Source organism: Paralichthys olivaceus, chromosome 13 (assembly GCF_024713975.1).
Source record: "Paralichthys olivaceus isolate ysfri-2021 chromosome 13, ASM2471397v2, whole genome shotgun sequence".
NCBI lineage: Eukaryota > Metazoa > Chordata > Actinopteri > Pleuronectiformes > Paralichthyidae > Paralichthys > Paralichthys olivaceus.
The window spans coordinates 9,605,675-9,626,055 of record NC_091105.1 but is presented as its reverse complement, the minus strand read 5'-3'; the positions used below and the strand labels follow the sequence as shown (position 1 = coordinate 9,626,055).

The window sequence follows — 20,381 nt, the reverse complement described above, 5'->3', positions numbered from 1 at the left end:
CCACGTTCCATATTTACTCATCTGAGCGTGTGCCTACATTCATGCCTGTTTTAATTCATTGATGTTTGAGTTGGGGGGTTGACCACCTGAGGGAATATCACCCTCTCAGTTGGACTGTTTACTCTGTTCAGCAGGTGTGCCGGGGGTAAATATCTGTCACTGAAATACAAAACCCATCATATAACAAAGTGTAGCTGGGTGGGGACACGGGCAACGGTCGACTGAAAAAAATCTTCCTTGTAAATCCAAGCCAGCAGATTAAAGTCATTAGAAATATTTCTGCCTCGACTCCAAAACCTCAGCCCACCCGCGCTGCCAGGCCTTACATGCTTGGTCCCTTCTCGCCAACTCCCCCTCTGTCTCTGTTCCTCTCTCCCTCTCTTCTGGGTCCAGTAACTCAGCACAGTCCACTCTCTTTAAAAAAGAAAGAGTTTCTCGGTATGTTGCTACTTATTTTGTCTAGCTGCTCTCTGAACCCAGCAGCCAGTCTCTGCTCTAATCCACCGGCGTACAGTTCACGCCTTTTGCTTGCTTGCACTTGGCTTTAGATTCATTTAAAATGTAATGGATGCTCCGGCATGCACACACTTACTCAGAGCAGGCGACTGTGCCAGGGCCCGGGGAAGTCACACTCACAAAGACGTGCAGATAACTCACAACGCAGCACAGTGGTGCACAGTCTGCGCTTGGCCTCAACCTGCTCCCAAGTATGTCTGCAATGCTCGACACACCGCTGACCTGATTTTCTGTCCGGCTCCTCATCAGAGTAGGATACCTAGAGGCCAGAGGGAGCAGGCAGAGGCCGGAGAAATAAGCTTTCCTTAGGGAAAGAGGCATTTGGTTTATTGTTCCAGCCAACCTGTTCAATCGCTCTCACAAGGGAGGAGTTAACAGGTTCAGGGGAAGGTCAGAGGTCATGTTGGCTCTCACGCCAGCTTAGTAAGTGAAGACAATAAACTAACCCCTCTGTAAATTCACAAATATTTACATATGCCCCTGTCCTGCTGCAGCAGCCCACTATAAATCCGGAATTTTCTCTCTTTGCGAGGAGTGAAGAAAGGAACGGCTCGAGAGGCCAGCATCAGTTTTGAATTTGCTTGTGTGACATCGTGCCAGCCCATGTGGAAGACGCCCGCGCTCTGACATCTCACACTGCTGCTGTTGTTGTTTCGAACTGTGCAGGACACATAGGAACCAAAGCAGATCCAAGAAATAAAGGAGCAGTAAAGAAAAAGTTAAGGTGGGACATAAATCTAGACTTAAAGACTTCCAAACTGCAAGTTAACCATTCAAAAGTGACAACTGAGCTTCTTATGTAAGAAAAATACAACATTTTTGATGCGAGGGAAGTGAAAATGATGTGATATTTACTGGCGAGTTGAAGGCATGGTCATTTATCACTGCATAATTATGAAATAAATGTTCTTCATATTATGAAAGATAACAATCATTGCAGAAAGTTGATTCAAGTACGTTTGTGTAATGAAATGCTACAATAGAGCCAGTATTTAAAAAGAATGTTGCTTTTCTTTCCAACTATGCTCAAGTTGTAATTTAAACCACAGTATAAACATTTTTTTTAACAAGGAGGAGTTCATATAGAGATTCAGGCCTGCATGATCTACTGTGCATGTAACATATCTAGAACATGTATAAACACTCACTCCCTCTCTTCTAGGTCTCAGCGTAGACACTCTGCAGAAAGTGCTGCAGCCCTGGGGAGTAAAAGGAGATGGAGCTGACCTCAGACGCTGACCCTCAGGTTGTTTTCAAGATTCCTGCTTTTGGAGGGTAACAGAAACCTGGCCGAGGGAAGGAGAGATGGAGCGGTCAGTTCATATGAGGCTAAAAGGAGGGAGAGAGAGGGAGAGAGAGGGAGAGAGAGGGAGAGGGGAGGGAGTTCCTGCTGCTAATGCTGCTGCTGCTGCAGTAGTGCACGGCCAAATCTTTGACGTAGATGTGGCTCGAAGTTTGTTTAAAATATTCAAGGAGACTCTGATGAAAGGCAGATATTTCTTAATTCTTTATACCGGAGAGGTTCGATTATTTATTTGTGTGCGTGTGTGTGTGCCTTTTTTTCTGAGTCACAGCTTGTTTTGCAACAGCAGTAACATAATACTTTATGCATCTTCACAGTACACTGGTATTCTAAATGTTTGATCTAATATTTATTCCCATTATTAATATATGCTGGGATTCGATTGCTAATGCATCAACAGATTCTTTACTGTAAAGAATAACTAAATCTGATGCCTGTAAGTTAAAAAAAATAGTTAATAGGGAAGAACACGTATTCCTTTCTTACTGAGACTCTGAAGCAGACTCAGACAGAAACATGAAGCCCCTGTTAGCAGCCGCTTAGCGTAGCTTAGCACAAAGACCACAGGGGAAGAGCTGGTCTGTGTCTGTGTGAAGGAAAAACTACTGGCACCTCTAAAGCTGAATAATGAAAACAGTATGTCTTGTTTGATGAATTCATCCAAAAAAGCAGAAGTACAAAATGACAAGCTGTGGGTTTGTGTTAGGTTTATGTGGGTTTATAGATATTTGAGTGGACACATGAAATAAATTCTCTCTGTTTCTTTCTTTTTGTTGCTTTTTAAAAAAATATTCTTCCAGAATTTCTGATTTAAAAAAAGCAAGTTCCCCTTATTGTTTTGAGCGCAGTTAATATTTTTGGGAGAGTTGCTTCTATTTAGTTTGGATTCAGTTCATGATCGTCCATCGTCCACTTCCCCAAAGTTCTGAAATTCCACAAATGGACAGATGAAACTCCTCTTGTTTCATCTTAGATTGAATGTAAGTTTGTGTGGGAGTATGCTCCATTCACACTCGTATCAGCTGCACTGATCGGGGCCTCTCTCTCTCTGAGCCCTGCATTATTAGCCAGTCTTGTGTCTCTGTTGTGTGGAGGTCCGGGCCCCTTCACACGACAGTTGGTCGGGGGACTCGTGGTAAATTTGCACCACGGTTCCGCTTCTGGATGAATCTGCTTAGGATTCATATGCATAATAGACAGAAAGGATCTTTTTAAGTTATGGATTTTTGGATATAGGTGGAATAAAGCTATGACAGTAGAAGAATTTGAGTTAGTTTTCACTTCTTTATAATCATTTAGTTTATGATAATGACTTTTATTGGTAGTAGTGAAGTGATAGCGGTTGTAGTAGCAACTCCCAGTTGTTGTTGTGTTCTTCTTCGGGTGAGACTTTTAAACAGAACTGCAGTAAAAGTGCTGATAATGATTCTTAGTGTATCTGCCAAAAGAAAAGCATTGTGGAAATCTTGCTTCTAAAAACAACTTCGTAAAAATGTTTTATCCACTTTGGCATCCTCACTTTGAGGATGACAATGTCTGATGGGATTTTTTTCTGTACTTTAATTAAGTAGTTACTTTTCACTTTTACTCCACAACATAAATCAGCAAATGATTTTGGTGACACGAGTTTGCAGTTTTTGAGTAAAATGTCAATTTCGAACAAAAGATGTAGTGGCAAAAGATGTGACCCTTACTTTGGTTGATCAATTGAAACGTTACTCTTTCTCTTTAGTGAGCATTACAGCCTCACAGAGCCCTGCACTGGCTCAGCTGCAGACCTGGAGTCTGGAGAACAGAGCTTTTATGCATCAAACATAGTGCAGCAATCTAAAAGGAATGACAATGCATTCCTGATGGCCGGTAGATCTGTCGTCAGTGGCCGAGGTCTCCGTGAACGAGCGGAGCAGGAATTCACCAGCCAGCAGCAGTCAATTGAAATATAGGCTGTGATACAGCGCACAGTGATGTATGACCGACACATCATAAACATAGAGCGGCTCTCGTTACCCAGCAGCATCGTTCCGCTCTATCTCTCGTGGCCCAGCGTCTCCTGTGTCAGGCCATACCATACATGCCTGTTCACACAGATATAAATCTGGTTGTTTGTTGTTGTGTGTACATACGTGGCCCAGTGGCTTCTGTGAATGGCCAACAATAGCTCATTGTGTGAATAATTGGAACAAGGCTTTTTCAGCAGTTTCCTCAGCCAATTAGGGCCCAACTGAGCTGACCTGTCTCTCCCTCTCACCTCCATGTCTGACCAGTGACGACTGTAGCTCCTCATTAGAGCGCTCCACTCATCGATCGTCTTATCTCCCTGCTCTGCTCCTTTTTGAACAGTCTCTACTTTCACGGTAGTTTTCCATCTGCGGTTAATTGAGGGCCCCTGTTTGGCCCCCGTGGATCATGGATTCTCAGAGGTTGAATTCAAACTAAAATGGCATTAGTGGAAAAGTATCTCTTCTCTGTGCTCTCGGCCACATCCAGAGCAGACTGTAAAGATGTCAGCCGTTTTCTTCTCTGGCGCTCGGCACTATTTCTGAGCACACACGCCCTGCTTTGATCCGGACCCAGGCTAAGGATTGGTGGAATGGAGCAAATATTGACTCCATCTGAGCCAGACAAATCACTCCCCCTTCCTGAGCTCTTTCTCTTTCACTCTCATTTACACTTGCTCAGTTCCCAGTCTAATCTGCCATTACCTCTTTCTCTCAAATTCCCTTTCATCCCCTTTCTGCCGCTGCCTCTCTTTTCACTGCCTTTGTGTCCCTGCCTGTCAGTCTCCCTCTCTTCCTCTCACTCTCCTCCAGGCTTCTCAGGCTGTCACTGTTGTTCGGGCAGGACTCTCCACCTCCTCTCGGCTGAATTAGAGATCAATCCATTCAATCCGTTTGGAACCTCAGTGTAAAGCTATAGTCTGGATGTCCCACCTGTATGTCGGACTACATGCTGCTGCCTTCTGCCTGGAACATACTTGTGCAGCTGTGAGTGGGAAAGCATGTACAGGCAAAGTGTGAAGACTTTGGTCTGTTTGATTTTAATGCACCGGATTACAGGTACAGATTATTTGAAGTTGGGTTTTTTTGTGTTTTACATCTGACTCTGATGCGAGCCATAGTTTATCCACAAAACTGAAGCTGGCATTAAACTTCTGAGAAGATTTTTTTTATTTTTTTATTGTTGTTTTGGCAAACACTAAGTCGCAGAGAAGCAGTTCCAAATCTCAGCGATATCAGAGTCATATGGGACCTGCACATCAAGAATGTCAAGAGGCTAATCTATCTCCTTTCTGGAGGTGGGTTCAGAACAGAGATTGAAAAAAAGTCTAAAGGTAAGTATAAAATAAACAGCCATCAGATATCTCCAATGAATACATTTGATCAGAGACCAGATGAAAGATCAGGGGATCAACAAAGTCATTAAGATTCATCCTCTGGGCTCCAGGAATGTCTGTGCAGAACTTCACATTGCTAGATACCCCTAGATACAAACCACCAGCATAGCTTTCCTTCTCTTTCCACCTACAAAGATGATTAAGCATTGTCTCTGACTCTCTTAGCCATATTTCTCAACGTGTGAGCTGCTGTGTTCTCATCACTGGGACAGAGCCACATGAACAGAGATTCTCTGTGGTCTGAAAATGGTTGACAATTACCATCAGACAAGTCTTTACTCTCGTCTTCCCTCTTTGACCCATTCAAGTCGCCCTGTCTCGCTGCCGCCTTAAGAGGAGGCAGCCCCTGAACCCTCGGTCGGTCTGAAGAAGCCTGGAGGCCTCGTTAACTTTCACAGTTAACAGGGTCGTGGGCCTACTGTGTCTGGGCCTGGAGCTGGAGTGTGTGTGTGTTTTCTGGAGGCAGGGTGTGTGTACATGCAAGAAGTTTTTCAAGTGATTTATCACCCCCACAGGGCCCCAACACTCTGATCTGCAGTGCTGTTACTCAGATCAGCCATCCAAGACCAATAGCAGATCTGCTGCTTACATACCGACCTCCTCGGACACACACACACAAACACACACAAACACACACCACATCTGTGTGTTGTTGTCACTAGTTGATAAAGACATTTTGCTAATCAGGGTTCTGCGGTTGGTGGCGCATGTCCACAGGCCGACATGTAAGTTATTGCCTCTCAAGGATCCAGTGGGAGAGCGAGATAGGGAAAGGAGGAGAAGAAAGAGGCAGATAGAGAGAATGAGGCAGGGAGGAGGGGGGCGGAGGTCTATAAGTGGTCACAAACCACTGGTGGCCATGGCAATGACCTCTGGCTAATTGTAGTTGCTGATAGACACGCTGCTCACAGAGATATCCATTTCACTAATCACACATGAAACACACCCTAAGCTTCTGCTTATGTGTCTATGCACATGCATCACCCACTGGAATCCACCCTTTTCATTCATGCCCCGACTCCAACGTTAGCTTTTTGTATTTTGACAGATCAAATCTTAAGCCCGCTCTGTAATGTGGTCAAGGCTTCACTTGTTGGCTCACAACGGACTTTGAAGTCACTAATCTCCGTCACCATCGCTGCGCCCATGTTGTAGGATGCCTGTCCAAGAAAAGCAGCGGCAGCCTGGCCCTGGGACATCTCAGGCCCTGGGTGTGTTTAACACTGTACGTGTTAGTTAGACCATAACTCACCATGAACCCACCCTTTCCTTGCACTCATCATTTCTCCCACATTTCCACTGTCTCGCCTCTCAGTGGCAGCAGGGTGGGAAACGTTGGAGGAGGTTTGAGGATAGGGTGAGACAGCTCTGGAGGTGCTGTAGGGTCATTTATCTCCCAGAGGATCAGCAGTGAGTTTTTGGTCTCTTTAGTGTTTCTGTTCCTCCTATTCTCGTTAATTTTCACCTTTATTCACCTGCGTGCCAGCCCTGCGCTAACTCTCTCCTCTTTCTGCTGTTTCACGATGAAGATGATGTTTTTTATTACTGTGTCGTGCATGTGACTACGCCTCAAGAGACTTGAGTTGAGAAAAGACACCACAAATAAATACGAACCAGATCAACAATACGGCACATACATTTGTAAACAACTCTACAAAGCCAAAAAAAACGGATTCACATGATTCTCATGACTGACGTTCAGTGTCTTCAACTCCCTCTCGACAACCCCTCGACAACCCCGTAAAACATGTGAGTCGTTCCCTCACACAATCTCTTTGCCTATGTGATGTTACTCAATCTGTCAACCTCAATAGATAGAGGATGAATACCAGTTCTGTTTGTGACGCTAAAGATCTTTGCAATAAGTACCACAAGGAAGTCTTGCATCCTGTATGACCTTCAGTTTGGTTGTGACCACATTCTTCGCTCTCAAATGAAAACTCGCTCAAAAATTAACAACATACTCTCTTCCACAGAGAACTTTTCATTTTACCCTCTGCACCTCTGTGTCACATTTCCTTATAAAGTGACTGTGTCAACACATTTAGGTCCCCACATGAGTAATACTTGAACTATACACACACACACACACACACACACACACACACACACACACACACACACACACACACACACACACACAGAGATTTGCGCAGGTATCTTTTTTAGTACTTTACATTGACTTCCATTCATAATGGAGAGCCTAATCAAACCCATTAAGATCAATTCATGTCTAATTCCAACCCTAACCACAATTCATATCTTACCCCTAAACTTTACCAGAACCACAGAAATTAGGTTTTTGTCTCATTAGGACCAGGTGTGTTTCCCTTTATGGACAACTGGTCCTGACCAGGTCAGTGTTGTGGATGGTGGAAAAAATCTGTTCTCTCATTCACACACACACTTTTCTAGGCCCAACTCTTACCCTAACCTAATTCTAACCCTAACCCTAAAACCAAGTCTTAACCCTGAAACAAACCTGTGAAAAAGTGAGGACAGGTCAAAATGTCCATAAGGTCTATGCTCAAGATGGTCCTCACAAATACATAAGTACAAGTACACACACAGACATTTACATGCGTACACAGAGATATTAATCCTGCCCAGAAGACACATGTCTCTGGGGTGCACTTATCTACGCTCCAAATTGGTGGAGCATGTCTGGTTTCAAGAGTTCAACTATGATTAAATAGCTACTAGAAAACACAGCCGTGTTTGTGTTGTACAGAAACATGTTTTGCATGTGTCGCTATGCGCTTCCAGTGAGTCAACAGCCATATTTCAACCATGCACATAAGAAAATAATCATTTTCTCTTCTTTTAACATGTGTCTGTAACTGTGTTTGTATTGGCATAATAATAGTATGTCCATAATGCCGCTGTACCGCCCCAGCAGTGTCCCTGCAGCAGATGCTGCCAGCTCAGGGCCAGTTCCGACAATGGCTAGATCATTACTACTGATCAGTGTGACCCAGTACAATGAAGCATTCTTATGTTGGATTGTGCAACTAAGAAAGCGGCTCTCGGAGTTATTATAGCTTAGTCAGGGCCCATAGTGGTGTGTGGGTGTGTAGGCTGTGTGTGTGTGTGTGTGTGTATGTGTGTATGAATGACAGAGAGAGAGAGAGGCAGTGGTGGGAGTGCATGGCTTAAGCGTGTGAAATAGAGAGATAGAGGGAGAGAGAGAAAGAGTTGTGTAATCTGTCCATTTTGTGTCTCCTGTCACCCCCCCTCCTCCCCATCCCCTCACCCCTCTCACCCCTCTCCCCCTCTGGCCCCCTGGCTGCCAGGCGTCACACTAGTTTATAATAAGGACCCAGAAAAGAAAAGAAAAAAAAAGTTTGTGGAGTGAACGAGTCTGAAAGAGAGAAAGAGGAAGAGAGAGGAGGAGAGGGGGAGAGAGAGAGAGAGAGAGAGAGAGAGAAAACGGAACCCTTCCCACTCTCCAAAAAATCACGGGGAGTGACTGTGACAGGAGGAAGGCGACAGAGAGAGAGAGAGAGAGCAGAAGAAGGAGCAGAGGAACTTCATCACGGACCAGTTGCACGGACCAGACTGGATCATTAACCTGGACTCATAATCAATATCTCAGATCAGCAGCGGAGTGTTCTGCGTTTGGAGGAGCATGCGGCTGGATTCACTGTTCAGGTAAAAGTCACACAGCTGCTGCCTCTGTCCACCACATCACACCACACTGAGGTCTGCATCCTCCTCCGAGCCCACAGACAGTTTACGTGGACCGTGGCTGTGATTTCAAAAAGTTTGTTTTGCGGCGAAGTTTTTTGACTTTTACGCACGACGCCTCTCTCGTTGCGCACCGAGCGCCGTGCAGGTTACATGATAGGAATGTACCCGAAGGCATCTGGGTTTAGGTTTAGCCTCTTTTCCTTTCTCCTCAGGGTGGATTTTTCTCCCCGCTTCCCTCTCCCTTCTCTTCCCCTTTCCTTGTCCCCGCTGCTCCGAGAGTTTATTCTACAATGTGCCACTGTAGCGGCCAGGGAAACGTGGACGCGGGTAGGGGGTCGTTACTTCGGCCTGAGCGGCTCTGTTGTGTCGGACTGTGCGGAACCTTTGTCTGAGTTTTTCGGGGTAATTGTGTAGTCCGGTGTTGGGGAAGCTTCCAGAGACCACGGCGGTGCACCACACTGGGAAGAAGGGACCAATTACTCTGACTGCATGTGGCTTGCGGACTGGTGATTGTGGTGATGGTTTGGTTCTCGTGGTGAGCGCTGAAATGTCCATCTTTATAAGTCGTTTAGTATCATGTTTGTCCCTGGCAGATGCTGAGATGGTGTTCCACTTGTTTCCAGTGCACTTGTCTCCACTCTGTTTTGTGGTTAGTGTTGTGACAATTACGCACAAACCAGCTGATTTAAGGAATTTCTTGCAACAAGTTCATTTTCAGTTGGAACAAGTGCATTCCCTTCACTTCTCTTTCGCATTGCCCTGCTAAAACAACAAGACCCACAATGATAAAACTGGCAGCCTGTTCAGTGCAACACCCTGCTGTGGGTCAACACACTTCCTGAATCACTTCCACGTCAAATTTAAAGACTCAAAATTAAAGGAGACACTCAACACCATCATAAACCATAAACCATCTCCCTTGAAGATCAGAATAAAAATTCCCCCGAAGTACAAGATGATTTTGGATGTTGTGAGTGATTGAGCCTGAGAGTGTGGTTGTGTGTGGTTGTGTGTGTGTATAACCACATCCTCAGGGTGTGTACAGCCCCAGAGAGAGGCATGCAGAGGGAAAACATGCTTGCTGTTTAAACCCATTAGTTTGTTAGCACCTCTCAGGCATCACCAGATTAATTGAGATATTTGCCTGTGAACCCTGAAGGAAAAAAGAAACCTTTGTTTGCCCCCCTTGAGCCCACACACCACCTGTGGCAGGAAGGAAAGTGGTATAATTGGCTGCTAAAGTACAGTTAGGTCACTGGAACATTAGATAGGGTTTTCCCTCAACACGTTTAACTCTGTCCTTAAATAAATGTACATTGAGGGAGAAGAAAGTTGGCGACCACTGAACAGAGGATAATGGAAGTCTGTGTGAGTTCACGCAGCATGTCGCCGCTTCACATTTAGATCATGGAACAGTTGTGTGCTTTTATGAAAGAGCTTATTCAACCTGCTGATATTCAAAATGCTGTGTATCTGCAACTTTTTTCACTCTGTCGCCTTTATCCCTGCAGGCTCTATGTGCTGTGGGGCTTTGTGGTGGTCACGACCTCTGTGACCAAGGCCGCCAAACGGAAGGTGAGTCATTAACTCATCATAAGTCCCATCCACAGACAATGGCACCCCTGTGGAGGGGTGAAAGGTGACGGCAATTAAAGGATAGATTCACATTTTTTCAAGTCTGCCTTATGCTCACATGGCCATGGAAATAATTATGTACACTTGAAAGAGTTATGCAGCCGGCATTAAAAGAGTTTCTGGTCACTGTTATCGTTTCGCTTGTTAACATGATTCAAATGGATCTGCAGTCCTTGTTCTGTGTTGAAATGGAGCCAAAACTACAGAGATATCGTCTTTCTAGTCTGAAATCCCCCCTTTGAGTTCCCTCCACTGCACCCAAGCAATGCATTTACTGTCAAGTAAAACACAAAGAGAGAATTTTGAAACTAAACAGATTAAAAGTCTTTGAAAAATTCCCACATGATTTGATTCAGTCAAAAAGCTGATTCTCCATTTTCGTAATAAATAACCTCCTCTCCTCAAGCTAAAATAAACAGGCCTGTTTTATTTAGCTATCTGACAATTCATTTAGGAGACAATCTTAGTTTTGTAATTGTCTATTCATCTTAAAGCAGCTGTCTGTTGTTTTTATGTATTAAATGACAAAGTGAAAACTAGACGAGCACTCAGTAGAGCGCAAACATCTGCCAAGGCCAAACAGTCCAGATGAAACCACATTTAATTTCACTAGTTCTTGATTTGTATTTGGATCTGCACCAATGTCAGTCCTTGAGTTCTTTTTTTCCTTAAGATACATGAGTTATTCTGTGAGAAATCAACAAAAATGATTTAAAAATGCCCCATCTTACAACGTTAAGGAAAAAAAAAATTGAATTGTTTCTCTCCTGACCCTCATCCTTATCCGTCCAGTAGTTTTTGCCTAATCCTGCTAACAAACAGTCAAACAAACAAAACAAATGCACATGAAAACAACACACAATGTGAGAGGAGTCACTTAACACAGCTTTGTGGACTTCGGTTCACTCTCACCAGTTTCATAGCCCCGTCTCAGCTGTTTTCAGCACCAATTAGTACACAAACAAAGTTAGGCTGGTAAACCCTGTGGAGAGTTTAGCAGGTAAAAGGACAAATATTTATATATAGGAGTTCGTGGGGGCAAAAAAAAGACAATGCCATGTTCTGTTGTTTGCTGAAAAGTGCACCAACTTCTCAGGTGATGGATGATATGTCAACTTGTTTCTGCCTTCCCTAATTGGCTTTAATAATAATCACTGTGATGGATTTCCCTGTCATTGTATATTTGGGTATTGTTTTTACGACTGACTTGAAAAAATGTTTAGCTCTCTGTAAAAGAAACCCGCAGCTGGAGAGAGGCCACAGTAACTGCAATATAACCATTTTATTTAAAAAACTAGAAGAGTGTTTAGAGAGTGCATACCTCCGCCAAGGCTAACGCCTTATCTCACCATGTTAAAGAAAGAGAGAAAAAAACGTCCTGGATCGGCTCCTTTATTTCATCCACTCCAAAATTGAATAGGTTCATCCTTGGGTCATGTCCTGTCCCTCCAGAATCGGTAGTTTCTGAGTAACCCTGCTGAAAGAAAAAATTAAACGGCAATGAAAACACAACCTAATGGTAATAAAATGACATGGGACCCAGAGTTTACACCCACAACCCCGACTGGTTCTTGGCTGGTGGTACTGCGCCGCAGGAGTTTAACCAGTAGCTGCAGAGGTCGACGGCAGCTGCTGCAGGGTCAGTGCACCGCAGCTCATTATGGTCCCAGTTATGTGGCAGCTGTGTGTTTGATGTCAGTCATTACACCCCACCACACCTCTCCAAACACACACACACACACACACACACAGACACACACATTCACACTCACCCTCACACTCACTCATACTCACACACACACTTTCTCTTTCCTTGCACGCCAGCTTCCCGCCCTTTTACCTCGTACAGAGGCAGGAACCCTTAATCAGGTGGTGAGCTGGACTGAACAGAGACAAACACACGACTTACACCTGTCGTCTCTCTCTTCCATCCACAGACACTTTGAACTGAATGTTTACCAGCACATTTCTGCTCATGTACACACACATATCCAAACACGGAGAGGAGAGAAGTGGAGCACTGATTCATGAACTGGTTCTTTCTGAATGGAAACTTTTGTTCAGCTCTCATGTTTGCTGGTCTGCCAACCTGGCCAATGCTTCAGTTATTAAATGAGAGGAGATCATTTATCTACAGCCACCGAGGAAGGGATCAAGGGCTGACTCGGTACATACGCACACAAACACTTGCACATATATACATATACAAACACAAATTCACAACCAGATTAGCCCTGATTATGTCGTCTCTGCAGTGCGTACATATGACACCAGCTCCAGTGGATTTATTCATTTGCTCACAAGCTGCTGGCAGGTTACTGAGTCTCTCCTAATCCTGAGTGAACTGTGAAGGGTTCAGCTCTTATATATTTTGGCCTCTGAGGAAGGAAACTCACAAGACTGTAGCTCATCAGTCGACTCAGTTACTATGAAGAAATACGTCTTTCCAGAGATTTAAAATTTTGCAGTGGCAACAGCTTTGCTAAGTTAAGTACTTCTTTAAAATATTGCCAAGCTTTGCAGTTTTGACAGCAGAGTTAAGGTCACAGATAGTAGTGTTTTTTTTAAGTTAGTCATTTCCTTGTTATTCAGCTCTAAAAAGTTAAGATAGAACAAAAAGTTGGAATTTAGTGCAATTTATTTATTTAATTAAATCAAGTCTTTTTTATGATGCATACCATTATATATGTTTTTAAACTAAATTCATAATTTTATATTATGATCAGGCAATTATTTTTTTTTAAATATGAATATTTTCTGGTTTTTATAATGAAATAGTGAAGTGAAAACTTTTAGTGTTTGGACGAAAAAAGAAATGTTAAGATGAGCGCTGGGAGCTCGTGATGGGAACGATCTGTAAGACGCATTTTAGTGGCTAATGATCAATCAATTCATCAAGAAAAGAATCAGCTGACCGATTGAAAATGAAAATGACCTAAACAATGTTTTTGCCTGTTTTGTTTTGTCGTCCGTGTGTCAGGTGACAGGCCGACGGTCCAGACAGGTGTTTGAGGTGGAGCCTGTGGATGGGGTGTGGTCTGCTTGGGGGGAGTGGTCAGAATGCTCTCAGACCTGCGGTGTCGGCATCTCACAGAGGAGCAGGACGTGTTTACCTCCTCCGCAGTCCCCTCCCCTCTCCCACTCCCCACCTAACTGGGCGGGGTATCTGCCCGGGGGCATCGGAGGTCCTGTCATCTCACCTGGGTTCCCCTACTACCCCCCTCGTTACCCTGGGCAACACCCACCTTATCACTCCCCACCAATCCCCTCCAATCACAACCCAGGATTGTCTCTGTATCGGAATGCCCCCACAGGAGGTGGAGGAGGAGCTCCTGTTCCCGGACAGGCCAATCCCTCTCCTCCTTTTTACCAACAAGAATTCTCCCCAACCAATCAGGACCTTGTGTCCGTTTACCGATCGCCCTATCACACTCCTTCGCATGGCTACACCCAGCCGGCACGGATCATCAGGAGACCGACCAATCCAGGGGCGGTGAGGGGTGGAGGAAGCGGAAGCAGGAGGTCGGTCTCCAACAGTCGGGAAGGTTTGCCAGCGAGAAGGTGAGACAGAATGAAGCTTGTCACAGATATTAAATAACCCGAAATTACACAAAAAAATACAAAAGTTATGTCAGAGGTCATTTAGGTCCAGACATTATGTAGTCGACAAAATCATTTCTCCACAAGTTTCATTTAGCAGCTGTTCCTGAGCTTTCAGTCGTATCACACAATCCTCCTCAGTTGATGGAGTTGCCCAGTGGTGATGAGTGCAGATGTTGAGTTTTTCCATTTCTTTTGAGCACTTGTAAAACTCATGAGGTAACGTGGATGAGTAGAGCTGAGGAATCTGCATTTTCATGACAAATGGGCCACATCTGCAACATCTGCCACATGTGCAGCCACAGAAAAATGTTGCGTGATTTGATCAGAAGCTCCAGAATGGCTACTGAGAGTTCAAATAGTCTTAACAGTCACAGAAATCACTGAAATGTTTATTTTTTGAGTTGAAAATATCTCAACTTGTACATTTCTTTACACATTTCTTTATGTGTTATTATCTGAAGTGTTGTCTTTATGTTTGTATGTGTACATTTAAACACAAATATAATCCTATATGTTAAACTCACAAATATTGACACAATATTAGTATCAACCTCAAAAATCCAGGTGGACTTTAAAAACAAATGTCATTGTTTTCTCTCTTTTTCTCTGAAATAGTTTTATTTAAGACAAAAGCTATAAACAGTAATTTAACTTTGGTAATGGAAGCTTTGCTCAGCACCCTGAGCTCATTTATTCCAGGAAACTTTCTTGAGCAAACAGGATGTGAGTTCTGCATCGCTGCCACTAGCAACGGTGTTTGTTTGTTGTTTGTTTGGGATAAATAAGAAGAACTTGGTTTCTAGGATGAGCGCCAAGAGCCCACATTAGAGTAGACTAAGAAAAAATTTGCATCCAATCACAAAATGTAAAGAAAACTATTTTATACTAACTCAGAAACAGCAAAGACATCATCAAAATCAAAGAAGCACTGATTCCTCAGATCACTGTTTCATGTACACTTCCTGATATTTGTTTAAGTGTTTGAATTGTGAGTATTGGAGTTGTGCCCGTCTGTGCCTCTGGTATCTGCTCAGTTATTTCTGCCCACTCATGTCGGTTGTAATTATACTGAACATTTAACCTTCTGCTTCTGCTTCTGGCTCTTTCTGCTCTTCTTTCTCTGTAAACTAAATATCTCCTGGTTCATCTTCTCCTTTTTTATTGTCTAGCAGGTCCTCCAACATCCGTCCAGGTCAGTTTGGGTACGGCAGGGTGCCCTTCTCTTTACCTCTGCACCGCCCGAACCGACAGGCTCGCCACACAGTCAACGGCACAGCAACACCAACATCTGGACTGGCTGAAGATGAGGCAGAAGGCAACAGGGGAGAGGGAGAGAGAAGGAGTGATGGAGAAGAGAGGCATGTGGTGAGGAGAGAGGAGGAGAAGAGGAGCGTAGAGCAGGAGAGCATGGAGCCGCCTGCTGCCGAGGAGGTGCCCACCACCACCGCAACACCTGGCAAACCTCACCGCCATGTTGACAGACCCTCACACTCCCATACAGAGCATGTGAGGGTGAGGGAGCAGCACCCATCCTCCCGTTCCTTCTCCCGCTCCTCATCACCGTCTGTGTCCAGCCGCCAACGCTTTGACTGGCACTCCGTCACCGCTCCACCCCCTCCCAACCCTCCTCTCTCACGCCCCAACTCCCCTGCCATCGCCTCGCCCTTCTCTCCTTCCCTCCACCGCCCCGTGCACAGAGACAGGGAGCTCCACCCAGGCTTCAGCCCGCAGGCCCCACCCGCCGGGAGCATCTACCCTCTGCAGCACCCCCACGTCCCACACCTGGGGGTGGAATCCGACCGGGACGGTGGAAGAGGAGCCCCTCCGGTCATCAGATGCTCTGGGCCGGAGAAGGAGTACCGCAGGTGCTTCTCACAGGTAAAACCTTCACATGTAATTCCCAGAAACAAAAGGGATACTCCACTTAATTTATTGGCTTCCCACCCTTTTAGCATCAGTAAATCACTTCAGGTGGCCAAATGTTCATCCCTTATGTGTTCTTCCTCATCTGTGTGTAGCCTGCAGTTGTTCTTGATTTATATGCGGGCCATGTGTCGAAGGGAGCAGTTAGGTGGCTGTAAAACGAGGATCTGAAAGTCAGCAGAGAGGATTCGATAGGCAGATCATTCCCTGGCTCCAACACTGGCTGGTTGTGTCTGAGCACTCGGATGGAAATCTTTTGTGTGAAGCTAACATGTGATTGTGGTAACTGCACATATGTATATCTGCCTATGTCGGCGTGTTGTTGCGTGTCAGTGGAACCGTGTGTTGAACAGTGTGTAGTAACGGCCTGCAGTGATGATCCGTGGCTGCGAGCTGCTCCTTACCTCTCAGAGCCGCACAGTGAAAACAGTATCAGTATCAAAGTGTGTGTTGATGTTGCCAAGAAGAGCAGCCAGACTCAGACAGGCCGGTCGTGTCAGTCGGGCCAAACTCACTCTCAACACACAGGTGAGAAAGTGAGGGCTCGATGTAACTCAGCTCTCACTGACACAGGAATGTCACACTTGATTTCACTCAATTAAGTGTGAGACTGAGAGTGAATAGAGCTTTTCAACCACACTGTGAGGTTTTAATGACCAGGTGTTTCTCTCAGAGGTCGTACCAGCGATTTCATTTCATTAATATCTTGGTAAATATAATGTCTCTGTTTGTGCTGTGGAATATTTTAAAGCATAAAAACACAGAACAGCAACTTTTCTTGAAAAAGCACAGAATAAAGAAAATTCCACATATGTTAATCAGATGCAACATCCCAGCATACCACATCTGACAAGCTCGTGCATTCTCCACCTTTTACAGTGGCTGCTTTAAATTAACAGTAGGATTTTCCACCATCTTTGCCATTTTTTTCTTTTAAATACCATCAGTCAACTCTTGTGTCAGGAAATAAAAGAAGAGCCACAACACATGGAAAGTCACAGATTTTTTAAGATATATATTTTGGGGGGCGTTTCGTTGTTATTTATAGGAGCAGTGTGAGCGTGGCATGGGAGGAGAGAGTGGGAAAGACATGCAGCAAAGAGCCGGGTCACAACTGAACCTGAGGACGCTGCTGGAGGGTTTGGCCTCCGTATGCAGGGCGGCAGCTCTACCAGGGGAAAGTCACATAGTGCAACCACAAAACAGCACCTGCATCTTTATTTAAGCAAGAGTTAAGTACTAAAAAAAACCAGATATTTTTCTATCTATGGAGTTATGCATGATACATTTAGGGTCATGTTTAATGGATGTCAATGTCTTAAAACAGCTTTTAAAACATTTAACATTAAGACATTTAGGTTTTTATGTCAAATGTGAAAAAAAAAATCTTAAGATTTTTCAAAGTAGACTGACATTTGATTATGGTGTCGCAAAGTTTTACACGATGTTTAGATCTACAGTTTCAGTACGAACCGGCGGGGATTCAGAGGTGGAGTTTTTATTTTCCGAAAATTTTTGCAGAGCACAATGTCCTCGAAGAAGGGACAATTTTCAAACTATATTCATTGATGTGTGGCTTTGCTCAAAGCTCCAGAGCAAACAGTAAAGACGGAATGAGGACATGGACCTTACTGAATCAGGAATTCCAAATGGATGTTGAACATATAATTGGACCATCTGTGTAAGTCATGGCCGCTTGATGGCCCCTGATTTAGAAAAATCCTAAATCTGCTACCACGACAAACTAACGGCAGAAATCTCTCTTGGGCTTATCAGAGTGGTATTTCTTTTTAAAAGCAACAAAATGCAATAATGAAAAGTTTGATTCCGGCTCTGGTTTCACGTAAAATTGATCAACCACGAGTGAGATATTGCACATGATGGATGGAGGAACAGACACATGAGATAAACTGAAATAAACAGATCTATAGTTCTGTTTTAAGATTTGATCATGGGGACAAAAATACTTCACGAGGGACATGTGATCTGGTTATTTATGCCGGCAGGCCACTCGCAGCAGGTCTGATTTGTGTGAGAGTGTAGAGGGAGGTGAAAAGATAGACGTAAACAAATACCACACACACACACACACAAACACACACAAAACTATAAACTCATTCTCACACTTCTCGTCTACATGTGGCTCTCACTGAGTGGAAGTAGACACTTGAGTCTGGAGACAGGTCGGCACTCATGAGCCCTTGACTTTTTCTCTCTAGATAATTTGGCAGCCTCTCTCGTCGTCTTTCATCCTCCTCTCTCTGTCTCTATCTGACTTTGTGCGATAGTCCCTGCGTTAAAACCGATTTAGCAGCTGGCAGCATACAGGCCGCCTGTGTGCCAGCAGGGCTAATCGCAGTCCTGTGAGGGCTGGCCTGACTCATTGAGTTACATATTTACTCAACATTAGCCTCTGCTCTCCAGCCTTGTTTGTTCCTGCAGTGGATTGTTGCATTTTTAGACGTCTGATCATTGCTTTAAAAAGGTTTGAAGTGATGATGAATGCAGGACTTTGCCCAGACTTGTACATATATAGGTGTGTTTGTCGGTCCATGTATATGCACGCGCGTGTTTTTGCGATGGGAGGGAGTGAGCCAGACTGAGAGTGACACATGCTACTATCTATTAGGTGTGTTTGTCATAACACAGAGCGCCTGAGGCCCATCACTAGTGTGATTGGCTGTGTGTACATGTGTTTTTACTGTTGCATAGAGGCAAGTGGGGAACCAGGAGAGGGACAGAGGAAATGAGGAGGGCTGAAGGGGAAGTGTGTGTGTGTGTGTGTGTGTGTGTGTGTGTGTGTGTGTGTGTGTGTGTGTGTGTGTGTGTGTGTGAGGGTAAGTATAAGTAGTAGTGAAAGCGAGTACTGTTTTTAGAAATCTGCACACAGTAGTGGGAGAGTGAGCTAAAGGGCAAAGGGACAGAGAAGGTGGAGAGGGGGAGGGAGACAAGAAAAGATGAAGACTGGTAAGGATGTGTGTGTGTGTCTCACAATATAAGGACTTGTCCTCCTTATTGGTACAAAAAGCAAGTCCCCATAACGTAAAACATTTCATTTGGAGTTGGAGAGATGTTTTTAGGTCAGGTTTAGGTTAAATGTTAAATTTATGTTAAGGATGAGGTTAGGCTAACGATAGCTTTAGGTTATGGTAAAGTTAGGTTAATGTCAGAGTAAGGGGCTAGGGAATGCATTATGCTAAATGAGTGTCCTCACTTAGATAAGATGGTCAGAAGTGGCAAGAGGGGGAAAACTAAAATCCTGCAGGAAAAACAAGAGGAAGTTTGTGTCAGAGGGATTCATGGAAAAGTGAAGTGTGTGAGAGTTTGTGTGTAAAGTACAAGTGTGTGTGTGAGTGAGTGTAACCAGAGGAGAAGTTATTCTGTCAGAGCAAGAGGGGAGGAAAAGGTGGAATTTGAGAAGAAGCTGTCTGAAAAAGAAAAAAGAAGAAACGCAGCAGCTTGACGCAGACGTCGCTGCTCTTCTCGTCCTTTACACTCAGTCTTTGAAGTGTTTCATCTGCAGATTCCGATGAATCTCGAAACATCTCCTCTCGCCTTCTTTTTCTGTCCTCTTCTTTGGAGTAAATATTTACGGAGGGTCACTGACAGTGCGTGCCCCTGCAACATGAAGTGAGGGGAGATGAGAAGCATGTGGATTTTAGACGTGTGTGTAGGTAGCACTTCAACACACCGCCTGATGAGATCGATACCGACAGACACCGGGGACGGGGGAGACTAAAACTCTCTCTCTGATCATTGTCCTCTTACTGTTCATCTGCCAAAATCAAGATGAGAGGAGCTCGGAGTTGTTAATGTTGACTCACAGCAGAGTGCCATTTCAACCTGGATGTCATCTCACACGCTACATATGGTTCCAGGCTGCAACTCATAATATTTTTGTTAGCAATTAAGAAAAAAACTCTAGAATGGTTCTCAGTAGAGCACATACCTCCACCAAGGCCCAAGACTCTCCTTACATTCAATCAAGCTGCACCAAATACACACTCATAGATATTAGTTCCCTAAATGTGCCAGACCCATGAATTATTACCTCCACCGAGGATGTTGTGTTTTCACCCCTCAGATTTTTGTTGGTTTGTTTGGACGCAAGATGTTACAAAAAGAACTGAACAGATTACTTCCAAACTCGGAGGAAGCGTGCAGAACGTGTCAGGGAAGATGCCAATAAATTATCTATGAGTGTGTGAAATTTGGTGCAGCTTGATTGAATTTAAGGGGAGTGCTTGGCCTTGGCAGAGATATTTACTCTAGAGAGTCATTTAAGTTTCCTGGTAAATTGGTGAAACTGTTAAAAAA

General features: G+C 44.3%; 1 protein-coding gene across 2 annotated transcripts in view; it reads left to right on the top strand.

Annotated features, from left to right (window-relative positions):
• Positions 1-8,527: 8,527 nt before the first annotated feature.
• The window catches only part of adamtsl4 (ADAMTS-like 4), a 34,459-nt gene continuing 22,605 nt past the window's right edge, over positions 8,528-20,381 (top strand). Inside the window, exons 1-4 of one of the 2 annotated variants that reach the window (XM_020092909.2) lie at positions 8,528-8,864; positions 10,415-10,478; positions 13,519-14,099; positions 15,314-16,019. In XM_020092909.2, the coding sequence (XP_019948468.2) occupies positions 8,842-8,864; positions 10,415-10,478; positions 13,519-14,099; positions 15,314-16,019 (1,374 nt within the window). In that variant the 5' untranslated portion in view covers positions 8,528-8,841. Of the gene's footprint in view, positions 8,865-10,414; positions 10,479-13,518; positions 14,100-15,310; positions 16,020-20,381 lie in introns of both variants that reach the window. The other variant, XM_020092908.2, reaches the window with a different exon arrangement.